This window comes from Agelaius tricolor, unplaced genomic scaffold (genome assembly GCF_023055355.1).
Source record: "Agelaius tricolor isolate 1412-34295 unplaced genomic scaffold, bAgeTri1.0.p SCAF_11, whole genome shotgun sequence".
In the NCBI taxonomy this organism is placed as follows: domain Eukaryota; kingdom Metazoa; phylum Chordata; class Aves; order Passeriformes; family Icteridae; genus Agelaius; species Agelaius tricolor.
The window spans coordinates 15,666,474-15,693,407 of NW_027269271.1; the positions used below are offsets into that span (position 1 = coordinate 15,666,474).

The 26,934-nt window shown below is 38.9% G+C and overlaps 1 protein-coding gene across 2 annotated transcripts in view; it reads right to left on the reverse strand.

Annotated features, from left to right (window-relative positions):
- The window catches only part of PKN2 (protein kinase N2), a 55,168-nt gene extending 40,130 nt beyond the window's left edge, over positions 1-15,038 (reverse strand). Inside the window, exon 1 of one of the 2 annotated variants that reach the window (XM_071436328.1) lies at positions 14,605-15,038. In XM_071436328.1, the coding sequence (XP_071292429.1) occupies positions 14,605-14,652 (48 nt within the window). In that variant the 5' untranslated portion in view covers positions 14,653-15,038. The remainder of the gene's footprint in view (positions 1-14,604) is intronic. The other variant, XM_071436329.1, reaches the window with a different exon arrangement.
- Between the last annotated feature and the right edge of the window lie 11,896 nt (positions 15,039-26,934).

Here is a 26,934-nt window from a genome sequence, read left to right on the forward strand (position 1 = left end):
GACCAATACACAATTTCTTTAATCTGAAAAGTACAATAAAGGGGGTCTCTGAATGAAAATCTCAATTTCTGAGATGGATAAATAGCAATTGAAAAGAAAAACCCTCGAATTTCTTTGTTTCTGGCAATTCCAGCTTTCAGCAAAAACAACTGATATGTTAGTCCATTTTACTTTACTATGTTCTACAGGAGCTATTTTTAGCCATTTCAAAACTAATGGAAGAGTTGAGAGTCTACATTCCACTCTAATTAAGCCATCATCTTTAGCAGCCAACTATTTTGTACATTATAAATGCAGCAATACATATCAGAGATAATACTAACATCTGTTTTATAAGGCAAGAGGCCAAGTGGCTAAATACTAGATCCTGGTGAAGGAACCAGATTTTTTGCTTTCTAGGACTGTGTGCAACAGCAGCTTCAGCAGAGCTTATGGGTTTCCCAGCTTGGTAGCTGAATCTGTTATACAGGAAAGGGATGTATGCTTGTATTTATACCAAGGATCTGTGTCTTCCTACTCTAGGACTGAGAACTCTCTCACAGTAGTTTGGGTTGTTTTATCTGAAGTTACTCAAGTTCCCAGCCTACACTCCAACCAGCTGGAAATCCTGCTCCTGCTTTCACCTCCACCAGTAAAAGAAGGATGGGAAAGTCTTCTTAAATCCTTTCCTCATCTTTTACAGGTGGTCAGTAGAAAAAATCACTTTTCCCTACTGGGACTGCCACACCCAAAATTCCACTTGTAGAGATGCAGCCATCTCATTCCATGCTCTTGCAGTAAAAGTTTACGTATGAACACAGGGTTATTTATAGAAGCATTACTTCATGTTCCATTTGTCTGAGACTTCTACAGAGCATCACTGATGCACATTGTGATACATTTGAATAGCGTTTTTGCAATCCTTCTTCCTCTGACCCTTAAAAGATGGTAGAAAGATTCTCACTGGCTCTTAATGTCCATTTTCTATTTAAGAATCCCTAGGCATTACAGAATAATGAAGAAATAGTACCCTGTCTTAACCTGCAACAGAAGCCAAAAGAAAATTGCCTGACTTAACTGCTTTATATGCAACAGCAATGAAAAAGAGGCAGGTGAATTCACTTCCTACATGGATTGCAAAAAATTCTTAGTACATTTCTAAATACAAATATGCCTAAAGCTTTGATTGTAAAACCTTTCTACATTTTCTTAGTTTTTAGGAGCCCTGATTCTCCATTGACTGTAATAAGTACTCTAAGTAAATCTACTTTTTTATGACCTAAAATGAACATATGACTTACATATGAAGTTTACAGTGAAAAGTGTAGAATAAAAGCCTAGGATTTTAGCAAGGGATTTCTTACTGCATATTGAACAAATTTTACTCTTTATGCTTAGCCTCAGCACCATCTCCCAAGTAAGCTGTTTCCTGTTTTGCACATGTACTTGCATAGGACTCCCCTCCACCTAGCTCTTGCTACCAGCACAGCACAATATCAGTTAAATAGCAAATGGGAAGCAGCAGTTTCAGAGTAACCAATGCACCGAGACCTGTAACATAACAGAAATAAAGCAGAACAAAACAACAGTTTTTCAGTGCATCATGTATAGACATACATATAAAACTAAATCTTAAAGGATATCCCAATAAACCCATGTATACATAACAATGGTAAAAAGGTCTCACCTTACAAGTGCATTAGATTAAGGGAATGATGATGTTTTTTATACTGCTTAGTATTCAGAAAATGCACAAGACATACTTGTTAGTGATCTCAATACTCCTCCCTTTTCAGAGTAGGTAAGGTTACATATGCAGTCTATGTGTTTTCCAGCCACAATCATATGAATGGAACCTTGAATGTGGTATGTAACATGTTTATCCTAAATTGATCAATTTTTTAACAATAAAAGCCTCACCCTATTTTACAGGGCACATATAAACAGCAGTCTTCATATACACAATTTCAAAAAACATCCTAGAAATACTTGTTGCTAATGTGAATCTGATTTTGGTCTGCTCATCACTTTTGAGGCATTTTTCTTCAAGACTAAAAGTTTTCTACTTCATTTCAGTTAGCAGCCTGAGAAAAATCTTCAGATTTTTCTCTGTAGAAAACTAGAAACTGTAGCATGAAAAATCCGTTAAGCAGAAGTAGAATATTCTGCTTTATTAATAACTAAGAACTACCAAAAAATAGTCTAGATATGACATTGAGCAAAACCTTCACGAAGAACTGCCTTAAGCTAAGGAAAGAAACTACTGCAATCAGAAGCTATTTATGGTTAACCTGCTGCATTCCCCAGAGTATCTACAATGTATTCCTCTATAATGACCTGTCTAATCTAAAGCATGTCATCTTTAGGAGACAAAAATACACAAATTAACTTCTGACTGAAAAATACCAGCAGGAAGATGACTCTTACTTGATGAAAGAGACTTTCATATTCTGAAATGTAAGTGTTATGTGGCTGTGGCTATTTTCTAACTGCACTTGGAAGGGGCTGATTCTGAGTGGGTGGAGTGTGTTTTTTTGATGCTCTCTCAAGTATTGTATTAAAGATGTCAAGAGTCACAGGAGAAAAAGAAAAATCAGTCTCTGCAATAAAAAAAAAGAAATTTAACTACAATAATAAAGTACAGTCCCAATCTGCATACACCATTTTCCAAATTAAGCTAAGATACTATATTTAGGTCAGGCTACCATCCTCTCAACTCTAAACATCTCTGACCTCTCTGAGCATTACTGGTTTCTTTTTCATGCCCTTAGCACTGCTTTAGCCAGGCAGGACACAATGAACCAGCATTATTATGAACGGTCTGGGGTACAGCAGCCAATGCTTCTGCCTAGGCACAGGTCCTCCCCATTTTCTGAAGATGCCAGAACCACAGCCAGCTAACCCTGAGTGAGGAAGAGGCAGCTCTGTTCATTCCCAGTATATGCCACTAAAATGCTCACTGCCTTTGTATCTCAGGTTTCCAGGAATTCCCAGCAGTTGTATTTCACTCTGTACTAAGTATATTCATTGCAGTAAAGAAACATCTATGGATGCCTGTAGTTAAGTTTTAAAAATCTGTTTACTTCAAGTACTGTATAAACCTTAAATTGACACTAAATTAATTAAAGTAGCAGATGGGAAGGAGGGCAAATGCTAAAGAAAGGAAATGGCACCTTTGAGCTCATAAAACAGTATAGTCTATTGTAGAAAGAAAAAAAATTGCAAAAATGGGAGATCATTAGCAGAACTTGGATCTCCCTTGCTTTTCTTTCAAACCCAACATCATCTAGTTCAAGAATGTCACTGGAGTTAAAGAAATCAATTTCCATGTTCACAGAAACTGCTGCCCTGACAGTGTCACTGAGTTACTGCCTCCAAAAAGAAACACTTCAAATTAGTTAGTCTGGCTGCTAACCTGAAAAATATATGATGATACTGGATACCCCTCCTACACTTAAGAATCTTCTAAGGATTTAAAAAAAAAAACTGTTAGAATTAATTTAATTAAAACTTGAGAATATATTCACTTGCTCTCTTGTGCAGAATCCTAATACAGATAAAGACCAATTTCTAAAGCAATTAAACTTACAATTGTAATTTGTTTCAGCATTATGTAGCATGTTACAAGTAAAGGCAGAATTCAAGAAAGGAGTTTGCCCCCAAAACAAAAAATTAACTGTTGATAAATGCCATGTACTTTGCCAGAGATTAATATTTTATTTGAAAAATGTACATACAAAATGAAAAGGAAAAAAGTCAGATCAAGATGTTCCTTTTTGAAGTGGCTTGCTTATATGCTGAGGAATCTTATATGATCCAGCTCGATAAAAATGAATACTTAAAACTAAATTTTTCACCCAACAGAAAAATACTTAGTTTGACTCACACTAACTTGCCTGAATAAAGAAGTAGAGTACAATTAAAAAACCCTCTGAAAGAAATTATGTTTTTCTAGTATTGAAGCACTGTCTGCTTTAATTTTCAAAATGTCATGTTCCCATCTCTTGGGAAACCAAAGATGCAAATCATAGCAACTTGAAGAAAATTCCCTAAATAATGAGTTAAGTTTCAATAATAAAATTTAAATAATCTTTCTGAGGACCCCTAGTTATGGATATTATAATTTGCAACTCATAACTCTTGACATCCAGGCATTTTCAGCCTAAAACAACGGCTTCATATGAGCTTATAAATAAGCAACAAACAAACTCAAATATTGAAGAAAACATGCTTCCATTAAAGGAGATTGCTGAGTCCCAGATGGGCAGCAGTTCAAGAATGCTACATGAGTAGTCAGGCATGTACGATTTACAGTACTTTTACTTTTCTACTGCTGTCACTAAGTTTAGAATATGTCTACAAAAAGGCCTTGCTGATTTTAAAATCTTCTGTAGATCTGTATGCTTGTTTTTTGTATTTTTCAATACAAGTCTCTGAAACTTTGACTTTGGCTTCTGCAACCTTTTGCTAGAATCTGGTTTACTCTGTTGGGTCTCCCCATCCGATCATGCCCATGGAATTCCCGACATGCTCTGGATGGGTTGCAGGCAGCACACACCCTTACAACTGCAGAGGTTAATAACACTTGTCAGAAAAGCTGACACTTCCTTGTCATAATTTATCTTATAATTTTAGCTTCCACAATTTGAGTATTAGGAAAGAAAGAATCTTGTCATGCCATATGCAGATCCATCTATAAAGGAAACATCCTCTTAAAAAATATTCCACTTCATTGTTTTGCAGTGTCTTCCCATAGAAATTAACATATGAAGTTGAAAAGCAGTGGATGATTTGCATTCCTTCTAAATTCTCAGCAATAGATTTGGATGCTTTTGGGCTTATGTTACTCAAAAATCCAAGTGATAACATGCATTACAATGATGAAAAAGAAACTTCAATCTCATATCTAGTAAGCTCAGTGATGCAAATAGGGCAAGTCCTAAAATCTATCATAAAAGGAAGTGGTTATGTTCCTCTTCCTGCAGAAGAGAAGTAAGAAAGGTAGAAAAACAGAACCAAGCAAGTTTTTTTTCCATTTTTCTAAGGACTGGCATAAAGTTTCTAGCCTACATTACAGAAATGAGCTTGTTGTTACTAGAGAGCTCTGGAACACCTGGAATCACCAAAAACAATCTCCTTGTTTATTTTAAACATAATATTTCACCTCAACAGCACAGATACAAAAGAATACATTCAGGGTTTGCAAGTACAAGGAGAATGAGAAAGAATTTATAATTTTGGAATTAATTCAACACAAGAACATTGAAAACATTTAATCACTTTGTTACCTCAAACTTCTTACTTCTGCACCAGATTTTTAGGCCTTTTCTCCCCCAAATTTGGCTAGACCCCTGAAACACAGAATCAATCTTGTACACAGTAGTTCAAAGTCCTCTAAGTGGTGCTTTAATTGATGCTCATGTGACCATTCAGAGATATTTTCCTATTGCAAACATTCAGCTCATCACTGTAGGGGATTTATTTCCCTATTGAATATTCAAATGTCTCACACTTATCGAGCTACTCATTAACTGACAAATGTATTCAGACCAAGCTGTATATAATACCTCAGTCTCTTCATTACCTTTATGGGCAGTACATTTATAGTATTACTTGCACAGTACTTTGTCCTCACTCCAAAATTCAATCCCATCCATTTCAATTGTACTCACTTTTTCTTCCACTTCAGTTAGAGAAATAACAAAAATTCTCAAGATTCTACAAAATTTCTTCTTGCATTGAGTGCATAAAAGATTAAACAGCAAAGACTTAGCATTTCTAAAAGTTAGCTAATAAACTTGGGCTTATAGCCCTACACTGGCCTCGTACTGCTACCAAACCTTACCACTGTTCTCAGCCTTCAACATCAAACTAAATGTAACTATATTTTCCATCCATGCATGATGTCCAAACCAATTCTATTTTTAATGCCTTTTCAGATAAACAGGTTTTCACTGTCACAGGCATATTGTGAGACTTTCTGCTTGAAGAACGTCAAGCTAGAAGAGAATTGCCACAGACAGTGGCAATTGCCACAGACAGTGGCAACAGACTGCTCATTATCAGCATATTCACCTGCAGCAGAATTGGACTCCACACAGTCCTTAGCTGTGAATCTGTATTCCCATAAACATTTTACTGCATGAACCACCACTGAGGCAATAAAAAGCATCCTAAAGAACAAGCAGTCCTGACCTCCCCTAACAGTTTGTTCCTGTTCCAGACCACTCACTGATATATGCAGTACAAATTTTTATATGGCCACACAGTGAACTGCAATTTTGAACCTGATCTGGCTGAAAACTAATCTAGGGGTGAAAAAATCCCACCAAAACAACCCAACAAAATCTGTTCACCATATAGCTGCCTGTGCAAATGTAAAGCACCATAATATGGCACATGCTCACTTTCAGCAGTGGTACCAGCTGACAGAGTCTGACACTTTCTTTGAGCAACAGACTCAAGTCTGTATGGGCAAGGCTTCCAATTTCAGCACAGGACATCATCAATGAACCAACTAGAACTTTTCCATCCTAAATTTATGACACAGACCTGTCTTACTGCAACAAAGAAAACCAAACTGAATATACTTTCAACAGTTTTCAAAAATACATATGTTAAAGTTCCTAAGTTCACAGGCCAACTATGGCACCAGTGATATACTAAACAACATCACTATTACCTGGTTAATTAGATGGTTTGTGTTTAGGAATTTGAAATGAAAAACAAAAAAAGGACACTTTTTCTGATGTTTTATACATCAACTCTCAGTTTCTCCTCAAAAGTTACATGAAGTTTGTATAAAAAAAAATGATATACATACACACAGCTGAATAGAAGAATAATTTCAAAACACCTATGTACTGCTATTATTTACAAGTACTATTTCAGGTAAATAACAATTAAAATTACTATTACTTCTTATTAATTTAAATAACCTATTTATTTCAACAGTCTAACAAATATGAGTACACAGGATAGTGCGTATGTATTTATGAAGTTCATGTATGTGTATTTACTTTTCAAGTTGCATTAGAGAAAATTTATGTGGTAGAGATGTTCAAGTACTTTGAGTATTAGGAGCTAAAAAAAAAGCCAACTACAAGGTGTATCAGCACCCACATTCCAAGAATTGAGTAATATTCTCTGGTTTAGGGCTCAGAAAACTACTACTGTTGTATTTATCCACAAGGAAAGTTCTCCCTTCTGACCTGATCTGCTTGGAAGTGTTTCATCACAGTAACAAACAGAGCCCCACGGTATTCCTGAGATTTATCTTATAACTTTAGTAGAATCTATTAGTTCCTTGGTATTGCAGACTTAATTATGCCTTCTCCTGGCTATAGATTTGCTGCCTATTGCATTTTGTTACATCCTAATAACAAGTGTGGAAAGTTAATGGAAAGCTCTCTGGTTCTTCTCAACAGAACTGATTCTGCTACTGATTCTAGAAACAGAACTGATTCTGCTACTTTAATTTTCAGGCTAATGTGTTCTTGTATTTAATGGAAACTTAAAAAGTATGAACCCTACTACCATGTTGCAAGGTAACAAATGTCAGAAAAACCTCAAGAGAATAAAAACAGTTTTCTTCAACACCAGACTCCCACACATAACATTAAGACAGGAGCCAGGTATTAAAGGCTTCTGATTCAAACTCTCTGATCTGCACTTATTTAGAGAAGGAGTCAGAAACTCCCTATCATTTAAAAAGCAATACATCTCCAGTGAATAAAACAAGGCTTAAAGGAATCCATAGGAATTGGAGGTAGAAAAAGCGAACTAATTTAGTCACATCCACATTAAGGTTTTTACTAATCCTGATTTGTATGTAGGGCCAGAGCACACTGGCCCTGGGTCTTGTCACATATCAGCCTTTCTTCATGGCACAAAAAAGAACAGAGAAATGCTGCATATCCTAAACCTTCACAGCCCAGCCCTTTCCAGTTATCATTTCTTATTTGGTACCTATCTGATAGCTAGCTATGTATCTACAGTAAAATAACAAAGGCTTTCAGTAGGGATATACTTGGCCTAGGAAAATACACTCATGCTAATATTCCTATTTTTCCCTGTCCAATGGAAGTAACAAATTCTATTACTGAGACCACAGTCTTGACATCTCTGTGCATTCCCTCCAGAAGTGCTCTGTACACTGCAGCAGCAGTAAACAGGAAGTACAGCCACAGTGGGCATAATGCTGATACAAAGCATAGGAAACTGTATCTATACCTGACATCAAGAAAAAGTAAGGCGTGGCCTGCTCTAAAAAACAATCAGCTCACCACTACCCAGCTGGTGGTCCCACTTCTGAGCCATAGCAACTGATCACATGAACCCTCTCAGCTCACCCTACTGATGAAGTTGAATGCACTACCTCGAATAGCCTCATTTCAGCCTCTTCTACTGAGCAGAGTAGAACAGCAGCAGAACTCCCAGCAAAGCTGGCTCATTTAGCTGAACATAAGCCTGCAAATGTGCACTACTATCCTGTTCATGTGAGTGTCTCCTCACCACAGAAACCCCAGCCATCTCATCCTCACCAGATACCAGAATTTGCATGGCAAACCTGATGGATGCCACAAAACTTTCTTAGTTTGACATACTGTCACAGAATTCCTGAAAGTTTGGAAAATCATCCCACAAAATCATGAGAAAACCGAGCAGTGCTTGCTCCAAAGGATGTGCTCTGAAACTGCCATGCAAGTAGTTTAATTCACTGGTAAGGTGTCAAACAGTAAGTGGTAGCTGTAAAATGGCAGTAACAAAAATTGTGTTGATTTGTGTGACTGTGACCTAACTGTATTGCTGCAGTTCAAATAAACAAACATCATATCTGCTGGCACTTGTAAAGACAGGCCTAAAGCATTTTGTTAGCTAACGGTATTATTAGTTTCTGTTTCGATGTACTACTTCTCAATCATATCTCAAAGTAACAGAAGCCATGGATTCAATTTTACAACATAAATCTCATTTCCTTAAAAAGAACCTCCCCCACCCACACCAAACACTAGCAAAGATGCTCTTTTGCTTGTGTCAGGAACTGCAGACCAAGCATTAATAATTAAAGCTTCAAAGTACCATATAAATGCTTTGCCCATGCTACAGTAAAGTCTCATGAGAGATGCTTCAGCTCAGTCTGTTCCTGAACCCATTCACTTACTGGACCCATGTAGTGAAAAAACAAAACAAACAAAAAGCCTACCATCAACCAATTTGTACCAGCTGTACAAGTGTGTACAAAAAAAAAAAAAAAAAAATCCACTGCACGTAACACATACAAGACTTTGTTACTCTGAATCCATGTAGAGGTCTTAGTCTCCAATTCAGCACTGAGGCACTGATGAAGAAATCCTTAATCCCAACATGAAATCCTCAAACCACTGTTTCCCAATGTCAAGGACATATTTATCTAGTTATTCTACTGCAGACTTTAGGTTACACTGTAATGAATGACCTTCATAATGTATAAAACTCTTCCAGAAGAGCTATTACATATAGTGTAACTAAATACTTTTCTACTAGCCATCACTAATAATTTATCTTGAGTTAAAGTAACAGATCTAGGTCCTAAAAAGACAGCTACTCTCATAAAGAAAATCCAGTCAAATGTATACAAGTCTAAATTATATACAAGTTCCTGTGTTAACAGGAACACTAACAGAATTCAAAAAAAGAAAAAAAAACAAACCCCAAAACAAAAGAAAAAACTCCACCCATCCACCTACCAAAAGGTATTTTAAGGATTGTTTATGTTTCAGTGAGAACAGGATGCATATTTTGCTAATATAATATTTGAGCACAGGGATGTTTAAAGAGTATATACATCCACAAATGGAAAAAAACCCTGAAGTGCTTTTCTAAATCCACCAATTGTGAAAACATTTGTAGGGACCTAAGAAGTCCCAAGCAGCTGTACATCCTTTTTAAACTGCAATTGACTAGTTCAGGATATTTTCACCTGAATGTGACATTCTTTCCTCCCGAAGAAACAAGAGTAATTCAAAATTATTTAAAGCTAATCTGTCCTAGCTGAATATTATTTGAAGGCAGTCTCACTGCTGAGTGTTCAGCCCAATTACAATGTTTCTTCAAAACAGATTAATTAGGTTACTTGTACCTTTTTACGGTGTCCTTAGGCACTTGACCACAGCTAATAATAAATACCCAGTACTTTCTAACTCTAAAAAAAGCAGGCATCATTACCTCTATTCTAAAGATGAGGAAATGGAGACATGAGTAAGCAAAGCCATCTGCCTAATGTCACCTAGCTGAGAGCAGAGAAGCCAGGAATGAAATACAGGTTTTCAGAGTCCCAGCTAGTAGTTTAACAAGTACAAGCACCCAATTTTATACACATTTATATACAAAACATAGTTGTATAACCTCAGACTCAACTGTCCAATTTGTATCATGCAGACCAATAAAATACTAAGCATTGTTCAGTCACATTAATTTAACATATATTCTTGCCCTAGATATGAAATGGAAAAATAAAACAAACCAAAAACTATACCGGATGTACCATCATATAATCGTAATTTACATATTTCAGTTGTGATACTGTTCATCACTATCTAAAAAAAAATTACCATGGCCTTTGAACATGATTCTGTCAGGAAATTTATGCTTTATGATCTCTAAGTACAGCACCTTAGGAAATTAGGTGACCACGGTATTAAAACAAAATATCCATTAAAAGGTCCCTTTATGCTGACCAGTATAAAGACATTTTTAACAATGTTCAGTAATATCAAAAATATGTATGATGGTTGAGTTTGAAAAATTAATTCCAGGAAGAGACTTTAATATTTCCATTTGAGGTAATGGAGGGTTTGTTACATGCTTATTCATTTCAGGGCATAGCCCAAGTTCTCTATCTTGACCAAACAATTTCATATAAGCAAATAAACACAAGTAATATACTTTTTTCCTGATATTAAACAAGTATTGCTTTGCAAAACACAACTTTGAGTGAAGTGAAAATTTTTGTAAAATAAATCCAGTAACATAAACAATAAAAGCCCCAAGTTTAGAAGATTTACAGTACTGTCTAGAAAAGAAGTGCTAGGGAACACCTAGAAGTACACAAGTGTAATCACTGTGCATACACAATGGTTTCATTTAAATACTCTAAGCAATAATTTCTGTTAACCCAGCCATACCAATTTACTATCCTGACATCTACCATCACTGCCAAGAAAGCATACACACTTCACAAAAAAATTATTTTTAATAATGATTTGAAAAAAACAAACCAAACATTTTTCCATAAAAAACTTTAAAATATTTTATTTTGTGGATGCCTTATTTGACAAACTACAGCAGCATATGCTAGAGTTTAATTTCTTTGAAGAAACAGAGTTGGCACTTCCACCAGGAATCAAAGAGTTAAAGACTGTGCAATTAACCTGAGAGCAAGCACTGGAGAGGCTAGTTTACCTGGTGTACAAAGTTCTAAGAGATGCAAGCCCAGAGAAGGACAGCAGAATTTTGGAAGGGAAGGCAACATCAGCAATACTGGTTCTTACCCAAGCTCATTCCTCCTCCTACTAAAGAACCTGTACTAGAGATAAAAGGAGGTAAAAAAGGGTAATCTGACTTTATGTAATCTTTCAATCTTTAGTAATCAGGCAATTTCGCTGGTGAAGCTACCAGAACAAACTAAAACGTGGATTTGCTTATTGCCAAGTTTACCTTGTACTTTGCATTTGCTAACTACTGAGAAATAAGCGTTGCATTTTTCATCCTGAACAGACTTAAGTTTAAAACTTGCTAAGTGGCAAGATATACTTTCTACATCCCACTATCAGTCTGGAAAATGTTTAAAGTAAAATAAAATATACAAGAATGGATACAATATTTTGTAGAAAAAGCAGAACAGAAATATGAAGTTGATATTTGCTAGCAGAGATTTATAAGCAATTGCTCTATCTGATATGGCATCACTTATTTAAAATACAAAACTTTCATTGTGAGAAGTGAGATCTAGGGTCTATTTAAGGCCTGTTTAATTAAGCCTTTGAAACAAGGACTCGTACTGCATCTATGTTTTACCTCTTGCTTATTAGCAACTAGTTACTTTGCTCTTTCGTTTTTTGTATTTTCTCAGAATCCACTTCACATCCTGTTAGTCAGTAGTTGTGTCAGTCTGCTAATCTTTCTGTCAGGAGCATTCAATTGATTCATAACTCCTGATCCACCTCTATCAACTTCACCCCAAGCTAACAGTTTCCTTACAGCACGCTGGAGTGCACAGGGCTGTCATAACCAGGAGCACGCAGCCCTTAGCACAGCACGAAGCAATGTGTTCTATTGATCACTGACTGATACTTTAGAGCCGTGGCAGGAACAAGCTTGGCATTCACACTGGGTTTAGCTTGTTTTCAGTACGTTTTCACATCTATTAACAAAACATTTAGACCACACATCACCCATGATCTAGATCAACCCATGGACTTGACCCTTTAAACTTTTACTGTAGCCATGAATTCTTCAACTTCCTCATCTCTCTGTGCAGGATTGCAATATACAAGCAAAAGTCTGTTTCACATATAAGCACTTTTAAAGTTAGAGTTCTTATGATTGAGGAAGTTCCCTCCTGAAGAAACATGAGTGAAATGGCGTATCTCACACTGCACTGTAGTTCCCTTTACTTTCAGACCATTATCACTAAAGCAACTTTTATATACAGGTATATGAAAAGCAATTTGTTTATGTACAGGTATATGAAAAGCAATTTGTTTTGAGGTATTCCCAAGCAGAACGACATTGATGCCTTTGTATTTCACTGCTAATATACAGCATGGCAAACAACACTATCTTTACAGCAGTTCTTTCTGATATGAAAGTTCTTCTCAAAAATACCTTAAAGTTAGCAGTTCACAAAGCTTAAACACTGCTGGCATTCCCATGTTAACTTAACCTTTCTGTCTTGTGCAAGAAGCTGTATTTATTAATACAGAAGTTTCATATATAATGGAACAGATAGTGCAACCCAAGAATCGAATCCATCCTAGGTTTTTTGGGTGGTTGGTGGGTTTTTTGTTTGGTTGATTTTTTGGGGTTTTTTTAGTTGTTTTTTGTTGGTTTTTTAAATTAGTATCACTGTCAGTCTCATCTTTCAAGAAAAAAAGTAACAAAACAAAACCAACATTTCCAATGCCCCAAAGAAAAATCTCCACTCATTTCTGTTTAAAGTAAATGGAATCCTGCTTTGGGTACTTCTACAGAAATGCTGCTTCCATTTAGCCTACTTGAAACACTGCTATGGTTAGTTATTCACACAGCTCTCCACTTCAAACAAGTTTACAAGCTAATATATCATTGTATCAAGTTTGTATTAACATACTGATTCTTCCTAGGCACTTACGAGCCACTGATTAAAGTTCAGCATTTTAGATGGATTCTTAGCCTTCAGCCATCTCATGTGCTACAATATTAAGTAGACTCCTGCATCTGTTGTGCCTTCTCTTCCTTTGCTATTCAAGTGAGCACACCTCCAAGATTCAGAACTACAGGAGAACTTAACAGCATTACATAAATAAAACTACTTTTTTCTAAGACATGCCTTTCTAATTTTTATTTGACCATTAAATTCAATACTTTCCATTTATGGACTTCTTACTTTGGTTCATTGTCCAACTAATAAATTCAGAGACACATTCTTTGCCTGGGTAAACATAACAATTTGCACGGATTAAGTGATGTATAATTAAAATTAAAAAAAAGAAAAAAGAAAAGCAAGCTTTCTTCAGAACAAGGAAGCTGAAGAGGTAGCAGGTTGTGCTGACATTTAAAGATAAGAGCACAAAAGTGAAGCTCCGGAATTGCATCTAACCTTGCAGCTGGCAAGAAGAAAAGTAACAGTTGCACAGGGAACCAAACCCGGTCAAATTACAGCGATGGAAACCTCTAAGCCTTGAGCTTTCAACCTTTAACAGTGTTGCGGGGTCTTTTGGGATTGTTTTTTCGTAGTGACAAGAACCCTTGCCGTGTGACAAATCAAGTCGATCGCACCATTTTCTCCTCTTCCCAAGCTCAGCGTTCAAGGCCTACAAGAAGGAAGCTGCTCGGCTCCTGCGCGGTGCCGTGTCCAGAGGAGAGAGAGGCTCTTTGCCTGACCCTGACGCGGGCGTGGGGTGGCCACCGGGAGCCCTCTGGGCCCGGCCCGGACGAGCGCCGTGCCCCGGGCGGGGGGGAGGGCGAGAGCTCCGGCCCCAGTAGGGACTCCGGGCGCGGGCAGCCTTGGGGCGGGCGGACGGAGATCCCGGAGGGGCCGCGGCGGGGACGGGGGCGCGGCCCGGGCAGGCCCCGCCGGAGGGACACGGCCGCTCGGCGGGGGAAGGAGGGAGCCGAGCGCAGACAAAAGCGGGTCGCGGCCGGCGGCGGGGTGTGGCCGTGACCGGGCGGCGGCGCCTCCGCTCCCGGGGGAGAGCAGCGGGAAGAGGCCCGGGGTGGGCACGGGCTTCCGCCGGCCCCCCGGCCCGGGCTGGGCTGGGCTGGGGTGGGCGTCCCGCGCCGAGCGGCGGGCAGGGGGCGGCGGGGCGCGGCGGCTCCTCCGTCCTCCCCGCCAGGAAGGGAGGGGAGGGGAGCGGGGCTGGGGCGGCGCCCCTCGCCGCTTACCTGCAGCTCGGTGAAGAGGATCTCCCTCTCGGCCGCGTTGGACGCCATTTCGCCGGGGTTTGAAGTCCGCACCTGGGCGCTGCTGCTGCCGCTGCCGCCGCCGCCGGCGGGGAGGGGAGCGAGGGAGGCGGGTCCGGGGCCGGGACTAAGGGCGCATCGGGGGCGGGGGGAGCGCTCCGTGCTCGGGCAGGCGGGCGGGGGTGCGCGGGGGGGCCGCTGCCGACCCCTCTACTCTCATGGGGGTCGCGGTGGGCTGTGGGGCGCGGAGCGGCGCGTTCCCCGCGGGGCGGCGCGGAGCGGCGCGCTCCCCGCGGTGCGGCGCGGCGCGCTCGGAGCGGCGCGGAGCGGCGCGGTGCGTTCCCCGCCGTGCGGTGCCCGCCGTGCGCTCCCCGCCCGGGCGCGGCGCTCGGCCCTGGCAGCGCTGGGGCCGCCGCGGCTGCTGCGCCTGCGGCCGCCGCCGATGTCGCACCATTTGGCTGTCACCCTGTCGTAAAGGCGTCACCGCTTTGCGGCTCCCGGAGCACGTGACTGAGCGGGGAGGAAGAGCGGGCTTCCTCGGAGACGGAGAGCGGCGCGCGCCCCCCGCCCCACCTGCCCCGCGCGGGCCGAGCGGCGCGAGGCGCCGAGCGCGGGAAGGCGGGCGCGAGGCCATTCAGCCACTCATTCCCCTCAGCCCCTCGCTCCCCTCACTGCCCTCAGCCCCGCGGCCGCCTCGCCCCTCTCTCCTTGCATGCTCCGCTCGTTGCCCTTCCCCATCCGTTAGGCTCCAGCTCTGGGAATCATGTCGTTTCCTCCAGTGGTGGTGGGGTTTGGGGGCGTGTGGCACATTCCTGGTGTTGGGGGTTCCAGAGGCTCGGCTCTCCCGGGCCCAGGAGACAGCTGAAGCCCTCAGTTTCTTGGGTAGCGAAGGCAGGTAGCTCAGGAAGGAGAGTTCACGCTTGTCTCAAGCAGCCACCTGCCGCCCTGGGGACCTGGAGCAGTGGCCCAGGAGGTTGTGGTGAGTGGGGGCTGTAAATGCCGTTTTTAACAGTTTAAAAGGCTAAACATTTGTACTTGGGATGCTTGGTGAGTTTTTTTTGGGGGTTGGCACTGTTCAGTTAATCTTCAGAGTAATAAGCTTCTCAGAGCTTCAAAATCGGTTAGAGTGTCTGGGAGGAAATGGTTTCTCTTTCCTCGTGGCACCATGTCACAAGACTGTTTCTTTTCAGCTTCCTGCCTGTGCCGAGGGTTGGTGGTTTTCTTCACCTATCCATTAAACGTGTGCTTTCTGTTGTCGACTCTGTACCCACGCACTTTCTCATTTCACCCTAATATTTGATGCTACGTTCGGCTGATTGGACTAATGCAAAATGCTCTGTGGAAGCAATTATAGCTGTTTGGTGGTTTGTTTTTTGTTGTTGTTTTTTTTTTTTTTTTTTTTTGTATTTTTTTTTTCTCTATGCAGTTCATGTAAAATTTATAAGCTGAGACATTTTCAACTTCATGCAAGCATCATCAGCATTTGCTCTGTATATGCTACTGCATCTCTGTATGGCTACAGACCAATAGTAGTCTGTTTGCTCTAGGAATGCAAGTTAAACTTTGGAGCGTTGGCTTGTTTTGTTTTCTTGAGGAACTAGGAATGGCAGAAGTCAGCATTAAATTATCACTACTATTCCTAGGAAATTTGAAGCATTTTAAGTGTACTTATACTTCCACTGTTGAGCACCAAACAAGCCTGGCAATCTGAGGTACTATCATGCAGTAGAAAAGAATTTATGAACATATGCACACAGTTTCACATAAAAGAAATATTAAGATAGTTCTACAGTAACAATGCACATATTTACTGAAATTACATTTTCACTGACTTACATGTAGGTAGCTGTTTGATACAGTTCATAATCTTTCACATACACAAATTTATGACTAGACTTAGTCCATGTGAAGCCAGTGGCTTAATTTCTGTGCTGTGTGGCCAGGCAATTACAGGCTCAGAGGAAAACTTTACTTGCTGATTGTGTAAAAGTCACTATTTTGGAAAGGCTCTTGTCCAATGAGATGTGTGCTAGCCCAGCTTCAGTGTCAGTGGGATGAATTAGTGCTGTTTCCCTGGGCCCATGTCCACAGCCATGACATGACTTGTGGCACACAGTGCCTACAAACAGGATGGCTGGGATGGGGAAAGAAAGGCTTTTATATAATAATTTCTCATTTTGACCGTGATAGAATGATTCCTAATGTTTAAACTTCATTTGAACTGGTTTTGAGAATAGATGTTGAAGGATATAATGAAGTAATCAGAAATCACTGGATTGCTGTGACTCAGTGACTTCATATACTTGTCAGCACCTATGTGGTCCATTACTGCAGCTCACCTTGCCTGGTCCCATTGCAAAGGAAAAAGAATCAACGTGCTTGCATGTCTCGTTTACAAGATGTGGTCAGAGGGAAACACAGATTGTGCACCAGAGAAAATTCATAGATATATGAGTGGGTGTCAGCAAAGTTAGTGAGGCTTTGAGATTCTCTCTAAAACAGGCAGCTGGCTTTGGTTCATGCTTAGCCTAGCCTGCCTATTGAGTGTAGCCTAGAGCATATTATTACTCCTGTCAAGACAAGGCATGTAATCTTTTTTTGTATTCCAAATGTTACTTGCACAGCTTGGGAGGACACAGTCCTAGATTCTTTGATGGAAGTGTAGTGGCACAGGAATCTAAAGAGAAACTGGTCTGGTAAAACAATATTAGCTTAGCTAAAGCTCTGATCCTTAATAATTCTTCCTTTAGAGTCTGGAAAGTACAAGGCAGTCCTGAACAACTGTAGCTCTGCATTTAAGTGCTGTGACAGTGAATTACTGAGCAAGAGGGAACATTCCAAATGAGTCCCAAAATAGAAGGCAGTTAAGTACCTAACTCTGAGAATTTAGCATTATATGGAATCCTGAGTTCAGCCTATGCCTTAAAATATCTGAATGCAATCTCTTCAGCCATTATTCTGTTAGCTCATCCCTGCAGTCAATTAGCAAGCTAGAAAAGCAAACTGAATGAAATGGATGTCAATACTATTGGCTAAGCCCTTTAATTGTTTCTTTTCTTCATGTTGTGTTATTAAAGTTTTGTCACAAAGACCTGGAAAAATGAATAGCTGAGACTTTCAGTGTTCCTGGTACAAAACACACCTTGTGAGCCCTTAAGCACAGTACAGAACACTATGTAAATGTGTGGGATACTGTAAGCAAAATCAAGGGTATTTTTAGGATACTTCTAACTAGTCCAATGTATCACCTAAGAAAGAGTTACTTTCACTTAGTGATGCATATAGAAATGAGGATTGACATGTGAAGAGCACCAGATAATTGGTGTTAATTATATGCTTATATTTACTACTGGCAAAACACTACCAGGAAAAAAGTGTAATTTCGTTTTTAGGCTTTTGGTTAATCTTGCTTGTTAAAATTAGTCATGTAGGTCTACAGGGACAACAATGTAGAGATGTGCCTAGATATGGGCAAATTTAAACTCTTGGAAAGAAGAAATTGGATGTGATGCTACATATGCTCTTAACAGATGAGTAGGGCAAAGCTCACCACCTTTTTAAGCACAGAACAAGCTCTAAGAATTAGTGACCTTGTTAATGGGGTGGGGTAAAGGTTATTTGATTTTGCAAGTAATATTGATACCTGTTAAAGGAAATCCTTGTCTCATAAAGCAGGAATGCTAAAATTCATACTTCAAGTCAACTTGGGGATAGAATTTAAGTTCTTTCACTTAGGAATAAAGACAACTAACTATATAAAACAAATGTAGCCCTAACATTAGTTAAAAGAAAACAACCTCAAACCACTACCACCACCACAACAGATTTTCAATAATGTAACCATTAATTGTCCCTGACTTCTAGACAAAGCAATGTTACTCTTGCATAGTTAACCCTCTAAGTTGGATCTTTTAAAAACAAAATTCTGGAACTATGTGTCACAGAAAAATGAGATGGAGAATGTATACATCTTTGCCTTCTTTATTTGTTTACTTCAGCCCAACGGTGTTGAAAAAATAGCATATTAATGAAGAATAGTACTTTCCATCTTCCTGTTTTGCTTCACAAATAATTGTGGGAATAGGAGTAATCTTTGTTTTATAAAGCTTCCAATATTACATTTTCCAATAGATTTAGGAATAAATATGTCTAGGTCAGGTTAAAACTTGAGACAAAAAATCAATGTATATAATAATGTTTCTTAGATCAACAATTTCCTGGTGTTTATTAAAGAAAATGCCATAAAGGAGAAAATAAAAAATTGAAAAAAAAATTAAGTGTGGATAATTTTGGTTTTTTGAAAGCTCACTTCTTTCATAGCACTTCTCAGGAGTTAATTACCTGCCTTTCACTCAGATTTCTCAAAGGGAAATCCATGTAAGAAAAGGCTCCTGGGAGCATAAGAGCATGTTGATGTACCAGTGCCAGTGAAGGGGATGAGTTTATGGCACGTCACAAACAGAACACTAAAATGATTTCCTACGTTTATTTAGCTCTTGTGGTGCTTGCAAATTTCTTGTATACTTAAACTATTCCTTTATTACTCTTTTAATTACACAACTAATCTTACAACTTCTGTGTGGATTACTGTGATGTAATCATAACCCTCCTAGCAATTGCTGCACAGTTTCTGCTTAAAATTTGTCTTCTATGTTTACATACTATTACCCAGGGCTAAGTGTAGGCATATTTTATGAGGTGTGGAGTGCAACAAACTTTATCTTACTATCTGTTTTATTAATTCTGGACCCTGGGAAGACTTACAGTCAGTGATAAAAGAGTGCTCCAGGGGAAGGAGGTTCATTCCTGTTCATTATGGCCTGCTGTTTTTCTTTTCTATCCTTCTCTTATGAGGAGAAGTCTGCCTTATGCCAGCTAATGTCACTGGTACCTTGAGGAGAGGAAAGCCCTACCTGTGCACAACCAGCTGTTAAGATCAGACCTCATTTCCCTAGAGGACATCAACTTGGATTATTTGAAGTAATAACAAATGCATTATGTCTTTACATTAAGGCTATGAGCCCACAAGTGGATCAACATTATCGATCTCTACACCTATGCTAAGTCTCAGTGATTCTAATTAATCTTGATTGTAGGATCCAGCTTATTATACTTGATGTTGTTTCTGTGAATGAGCTGCCCAGATGGACTCTTGTGCTTTCATTGACTCTACTGATGTGAATAGGGCCTGGTGCAGCACTGGTAACATCAAGACCTTATTTTCAACAATGTAGATAAAAAATCAGTCCAAACAAGGTAGCTATATCTCTGGATAGTTCCTGGTCTCATTGGTTTATTTCTGTAAATTGCAAGCACATTACTTCAAATGGTGACTAGGGGAAAATATGTTAGTTTGTTACAAAAACAAGGCAAGATGACAAATATGTCATCCTGTTATGAAGAAGGCTGATTTCCTGAAGGAATGTAGGTGGCTGGCTGTGACCTAAAGTTGTTATGAATAAACATCAGAAAATTCAGGCTCAGGAGATAATTGAAGGACTTCTTGTGCATCAGTAAGGTGTGCAACTTCCTATGATTCTAGGAAAATCAAGTTCCTCCAAAAAGCTTTTCAAATAAAAAAGAGTTTTACAACTTCAGCTGAAATCCCAGTCTGCATTTGGAGGAAAGGGAAATGTATTGCAAGGGATGACTCAGACATGGCTTACCCAGAGAAATCTTTGCAAAAGAGATCTGTGCTTGAAAGGCTGCTGCAGGGATGTCTCTTGCATGTTTGTGATGTGGGGTTTGACCTGCCTATGGGCAGTCTGTTGCTTCCAGAAATATGAGACTGCAGATTTGCTAGCAGCTTACAGCAGGGTATAAAGGAGTCAGAAGATTGTGTCCATTTTCTTCTGCACCATGCTATCCACAGACTTGTCTCACCTCGTGTTGTGGAAGTTGATGTGTGTGACTTGTGAACTTCTGGTTGTCCTCAACCAATTTGAACTTGCTGTTTTGAAATCTGCAGCAAAGACTGACAAAAGCAGGAAGTAAGTCCTTTGTGTGACGTGTCTGGTGATACAACATCTATACATCAGTGTTTTCTTAGCTCTAATATGTTTGTGGACACCTAACTATGTTGAATAGTCCTGAAACAGACTTCATCAGACACTGAGTCTTAGGTGGTAATGATTTCTGGTCATGATTAACTTGATGGCTGGTTTTTTTCCTCCACGTCTTTATCTCTTCTCAGAGACAGTAGCCTGCATATGTAACTCTGTCAGGGACTGAAGTCCTAAGCAGTTATTAACTTGTACTTAGTAGGCAATGTCCCTGAATTAAAAGGGCAGATCTATGTTCATCTAATGAACACTTAGAACAAGAGTTACCTGGCAGGTTTGTAGCTAGCTCTAATTGCATTCCTGCTCTGCTGGGACGGACATCCCCAGGAGAGAAGAGAGCTTAAAAACTTTCTGCGAAAATGACAATTGCATCAAACAATATAAAGAGAAAAACATTCCAAAAAGTTCTGATACCAAATATGTTAGAACTTCCCCCTCACTCTTCCTTGTCTTATATCCCTCACCTTCAGTTTTTTTATTCTTAGGCTGTAGCAAACTTGCTGTCATGTAATTTAGTGCAACTTTACATTGCTTTCATTTATGTTCTGCTTATGAGCCCTGTGGTTAGAGATGGCTTGTTACAGTGTATTCCCCTTAATTAAGTGTTATTCAAGCATAAGGGGAAGTAAGACTAATCCCTCTCTCTCTCTCTCTCTCTCTCTCTTCTTTTTTTTCTTCTTTTTTTTCCTTCTTTTTCTTTCTTCATTCTCCCCCATCCCTGGAGAGGGATGGTTATAACACGAGTGAGCAGGGAAGTTAATCACACTTATCACATTTGGGATATACCTTTTTAACTAACTGTAATTTCCACACATTTCAAGTTCTTCAAAGGCGCTTTCTCTTGTGTGAAAGCATCTGCTGGCGTTTTCATGTTTTCTGAAAAAAAGCCACAAAGTAGAAAGGCTTAGGTGAGATTTCTTAGGTTAGATTTCTGTGCTGAAGCCTAGTTACAAAGTTACTTGTGGAGTGACTCTTCTGACTGGAAAGTGAAGTGATTTGGCATTTGAGAGATTAATGAAATTGTTGTGCTTCTCTTAATATGCGTAGATACATATGTGCCAGTGTTTTCTTAAAGTGTAAAGTGTTTTCTTGTGAGGATTTTATGTCATGGGTTTTATGTTCTAGGCAAACACTGGAGGTCTCAAGGACTAAGCTGAATCAGTTTGGGTTAAGTTGCTTGAAATGGATTCACTGAAATCCCACGCTGTCAGTCTGGCCTCGGCTTTGAATTGTTTATTATCATCACATAATGAAATCTAAAACACTTTCAAGTTGATTTTTCTAGTAGGTAGTTTGCAGTTCATGAACTTGTTTGTTCTTTACAAGAAAAATGAGCGTAGAAGCCACTGGAAAATGTGGGTGAAAATGTTTTGGAGCCTTGATCTGTTTTCTGTCACTACCCTGTCAAGGAGCAGTCAGCCAGAGGCAATCACTGAGGTGGACTTAACAGAGGGGAGGTCTGAAGTATACTGGTTTGATATTTGAAATGTGATTATGTGGATGTTATGTTCATTTATGTTTTTGTGAGCCGCAGTGCTAACATGTCAGCTTTAATGAAGGCAGCTTTTACACAAATGCCAGAAGTGTCTGCAGCTAATGCAGCATGCTCATTCTTGGCTTGTTCTTTGCTTTCTTCTCTTGCCTGCATACACCCCTCTTCCCCCCTGGAAGTAGTGCAGTGATGGAGCAAGGCAAAAAAATGAAGTGTAATAATCTCAAAACAAAATAATAAGGCTTACCCTCCTCCTGTCCTACATGCTTTCTCTTCGTTCTGAGGTCCATCTAGTAAACCATTGAACAGCAATGTCCTTAATGACTATTTGATTGAGATAAGGGAGATAGTGGGGGGATAAGGGAGATGATGGGGATATATCAATGATACATCTTCAGAAACCTTAGAACCATGGCTGATTTCTCTAAGAGAGAAATGCACAATTGCCTTAATAGTTGTATAAACAGCCTAGTGTTTGGATTTTGTTTATCATTAATCATGATAGATAACAGTAACAGTTCTTGGAAGAAAGCACCACATCTAGACATTAAAAGCATGGACTTTCACCATTGCTAATTGCACCTGCTATGCAGGTAGAGGTTGATTTAACATTAGAAAAGTTCATTAATAGGAAGGATATTAAACTGTATACTTTAATATGATGTTTGCAGACTTTAGATGCTGTAGACCATTCATGATGCTTAGATTATCATACTTATCAATCAGAAATATGAATATTTTGTAAGTATGGTATAACAGAAGTCTTTTAAAAGAAGAAAGCAGAGGCCAGTTGGGGATTGCTGTTCACAGGCTGTCCTTAACTGTGTTTATTCCTTCCCCTTTTCCCAGCAAATCCAGTATTAAAGAAGGATTGTAAGACCCATGTAATCATTGAGGATTTACTTTCTTGGTGCCTCAGAGCAGCATTCAGCAACACCACCATTGTTCTGTTTTTAAACATACATATCGCCTTCACAAGGGACAGATAGATGTGATCAGGAGGTACTTTGGATAGTAACAACTGTAAATTGTTGCTTGAAAAGAACATTAGAAATATAAATAGACATAGGTTCAACTTTTGGTCTTACACTGACAGAAGGCACTGTAGTTTTACAGCCATCTTAGATACAACTGATGTAAATTGGGACTCAAGCTAATGAGGTCAAGTCTCTTTGCCTTTTGTGTCAGTACAAAATTTTCTTAGTTCTGAGTTTGATACTAAAATATAGAAGAATTCTAACTATATAGTAGTTAGGCTAAAGTTCAGGGTAGGATAGAATAATCTCTGCTGGCAAAAAGTTCTGGTGTCTGGTGAATAGAGAGCATAGTATTCTGATAAACTGCTTAATATTTCTGAATGCTTAATGTTTCTCAAGATTAGGAAATGTAGATTGGTGGATTAATTAAATTAACAGTTTAACAGAAGTAGTTTAGAATTGCACTTTACCTTCCACCATTTCCAGTCTCTTTGCTTCAGTAGGCAAAACACAGAAACGTTAGTGTTTATTCATATGCAGTTTTCCTTTTACTTGCATAATATGCAAGGACACACTATTTCTAAGTATCCTTAGCATAAAAAGGAAAAAATCAATCGGTAATGGGAAAGGTAAAAGAATCTTTATAAATGGAATCTTAATATTAAATTGCTCCATCTAGTGGCTATCTTCTAAAACTGACATTTTTCTTTAGTGATTCTTATTCTTTAGTAACGATTATGCCTCTTAAGAATTTAAGACTGAATTCTTCTTTTACATAGGAAGCTCTCTACCAAGGGAACTGCACATGTGTCAAGGTACAAACTTTGATTTTCCTTCCAGTTTCTCCTGATGGTTTGTACTGTTTACTTCAATGAAAGCAAGCCTTAGCTGTCCAAGTGTCTCAACTGCTTTTGAAATCTTGGTTTTAGTGCCTTACTGGTTTTTTTTGGGTTCTTCTTGGGCCTGGGATGGAAAATAGAGAAGCTGGATTGCATTAATACTACAATAAGGATGTAGTATTCTTTGTCAAAGAGTTAAAATACACAACATACACAGTGAATTATGTACTGAGTCCAGTACATAGTGAGATGCATAGTGATACATAGTAACATGCATCTCGTGTCTTAACATGAGAGAAATACCAGTTGCAGATTGTTTCATCCAAATGCCTTAACTAGCACTGATGCTGTACTTTTGATAATAATAATGAATAATTGAATGATTTGTTAATGTCAATATACTTTGTAAGCAACTGAAATTCTTATGCCAATCAAGGTGAAAACACCTGTGTTTCCCAGCTATGAAAAGAGGAAAAAATTCAAAAGAAAAATGTTCAAGAAAAGATTTAATCCAGACATCTCTGATGCTTTCTTCCTTTGAACACATTGAAAAGACAAAATAGAAAAAGCAAAAAGGAGGGAGCTCTTGAGGAGACCTGCAAATTTCTTGCTGCCCACTGCTGTGATCCCTTATGCAGCTGGCTTTAATGGGAACTGAGGTGCTTAAGAAAGCAAAATCATAGAACGATGAATTACTTTCAGGGTGATTGGTATTGTTTTTCTGTTTCTGAATAGAGCCCAGAATTGTGCAACCAGCAGCTGAAGTCCTGCAGAACACAAAAAACATTTAAAAATGAAAAGCAAGAAAAAGGGATAACTAAAATAATTTAAATCCAAATTTTAAGTATTAGATTTTTAAAAAGAAAGTTACCTGTTCTTGAAAATGTAACAGGTGCATTGGACTTTCTTACTCCCCTGTCCTTTACTTTTGTCATTAATTTTTCAGTTTTGGTTAATCTGCTACCTTTAATTTCCTACTAAATTAATTCTCTCCTCGTTTCATGTCTAAATACTCCTTTAATATTAAGAAACTGCTCTATAAGTCTAGAAGAGTTGCATTGTATTCCAAGACTGTTGTTTTTATTATTCACTTGAATAATGGAACATAGACCTTGTAGTGCACTTTTCCAGACTTCCTCTTCCCAATTAGTTTGGTCACTTAAAATTGCAGATTGCTATTCCTATCTTCCTTTCCCAGGCCACTGACTATCACAATTGTGTAACTTCCCTACATGCTAAGTAAAGTTTCCTTGCAGTGTGCATTTTAACCTCTGCTGTTGTACTTTTGGCTTAACTTTCAAAGTTTGAAATACAAGGTAGCACATCCTGATAATAGTGCATGAAGAAATAATTAATTGCTGTGAAATGGAATGATGCTTTATCTTAACAGTGGAAATTTTCTTTGAATTAATTAAAAATACATATATGAAATCTTTCTTATTTCCTGAGGCAGATATATTGTCAGAGTATGCCTTATGCAGATTGGTACTGGTTCAGTTCTGCTCCTCTCTAGGGTTGCTTTGTTGTGTCTTTGTAGTGATTTTGATATTGGAAAACATCTTTACCATTTTATTTCTCATCCCATCGAAAATGCCTTGTTTTTGTAATGAAACATAAATGTTTCAAGCCTGAGCCAACCAGCAGCAGTCCCAGGAAACAGTCAGCATGTGCACTGAGGGAGACAGTATTTGATGTATACTCCTCTATTTTTTTTCAAGATGTACTCATCAGAACCTGGCTGTTATCCACATGCAGTGTAAATAAATATTTGGTATTGACCACTTTTTCTTTAGGCTTCATCTTTGCTTCTGCTTCTGTAAACTTCCTTGGTTTCTAGCAGAATATGTATTTTTAAAAATGTTATGGATGGATACAAAAATGGTGAGCATGTTTGTCTTTTTGCAGGTTACTGAGAGTACTGATGCTGATCCATCTGATCTGAGCCTTTTCTCTGAACAACTTCCATAGGACAGTGCAGGACCCGCAGAGTTGTTGGGGTTTTTTGGCATTATCCTGGACTGTTGGGGTTTTTTGGCATTATCCTGGACTTGAAGAGCTTGCTTTTCTTCCAAGTTTCTGAAAATTTTGGTCTTGTGCACCTTCTTCATTAGACTAATGCCATAAAGTTTTAATTCTGTCAATCTGTCTTGTGGCATTTTGCATTTTACATTGTTTACTGTATGAGATTGCTTATTTCATAAGCTTAGTGCTGGATTGTGTGACTTAATTGGGCAAACAACTTATTCTCTTTCATCAAAAAGTGATTCTAGATCTCCAAGCATGGATAACCTCTTTCATTTTGGATTGTAATAAAATCTAATCTTACTGATTATTCAACCCTTTTTGATCATAGAGATGTTATCTCCCTGAAAGAAATAAATGCCACACTTTTTTCTTTTGGTTTGTTTGTTTTCAGTACATTCTTACCATTGATGATTTTTCTAGTTGATTCAGGTTTAACTCCTTCTTAAACTTTCTTTCTTATGATTCTTACTATCATATTCTAACTTCTGTGGTATTTCCATGGTTGGCCTTCTCTTAGCTAATTGAAATTAACTGATTTTCACATCCCCCTCTAATCAAAAATAGTGTCTGTTTTAGTGGCATGTACTGTGAAAAAGAAAACCAGCATGTGGCTTCTTGTTTCTACATATTTCCATGCTGACAGGTAAAAAACCATTCTACTCAGTTGTTCTACTCAGGTTTGGGCTTTTAACCTCTGATACCATATGATCTTCAGGAATAATTTCAGTCCTAATATTGTAGCCAATCGGAAATTATTTTCATTCCATCTCTTTCATGACTGCAGAACAGATAGTGGACTATTTTGGTACTCCTTTCTAGATTTACTGCCACCAAAGCAGAAGTTGACATTGAGAGGCATTTTTTCAGTCCATCAAGCTCTCCATGTCTGCATCCATGTTTCTGTGAAATTGTGAATC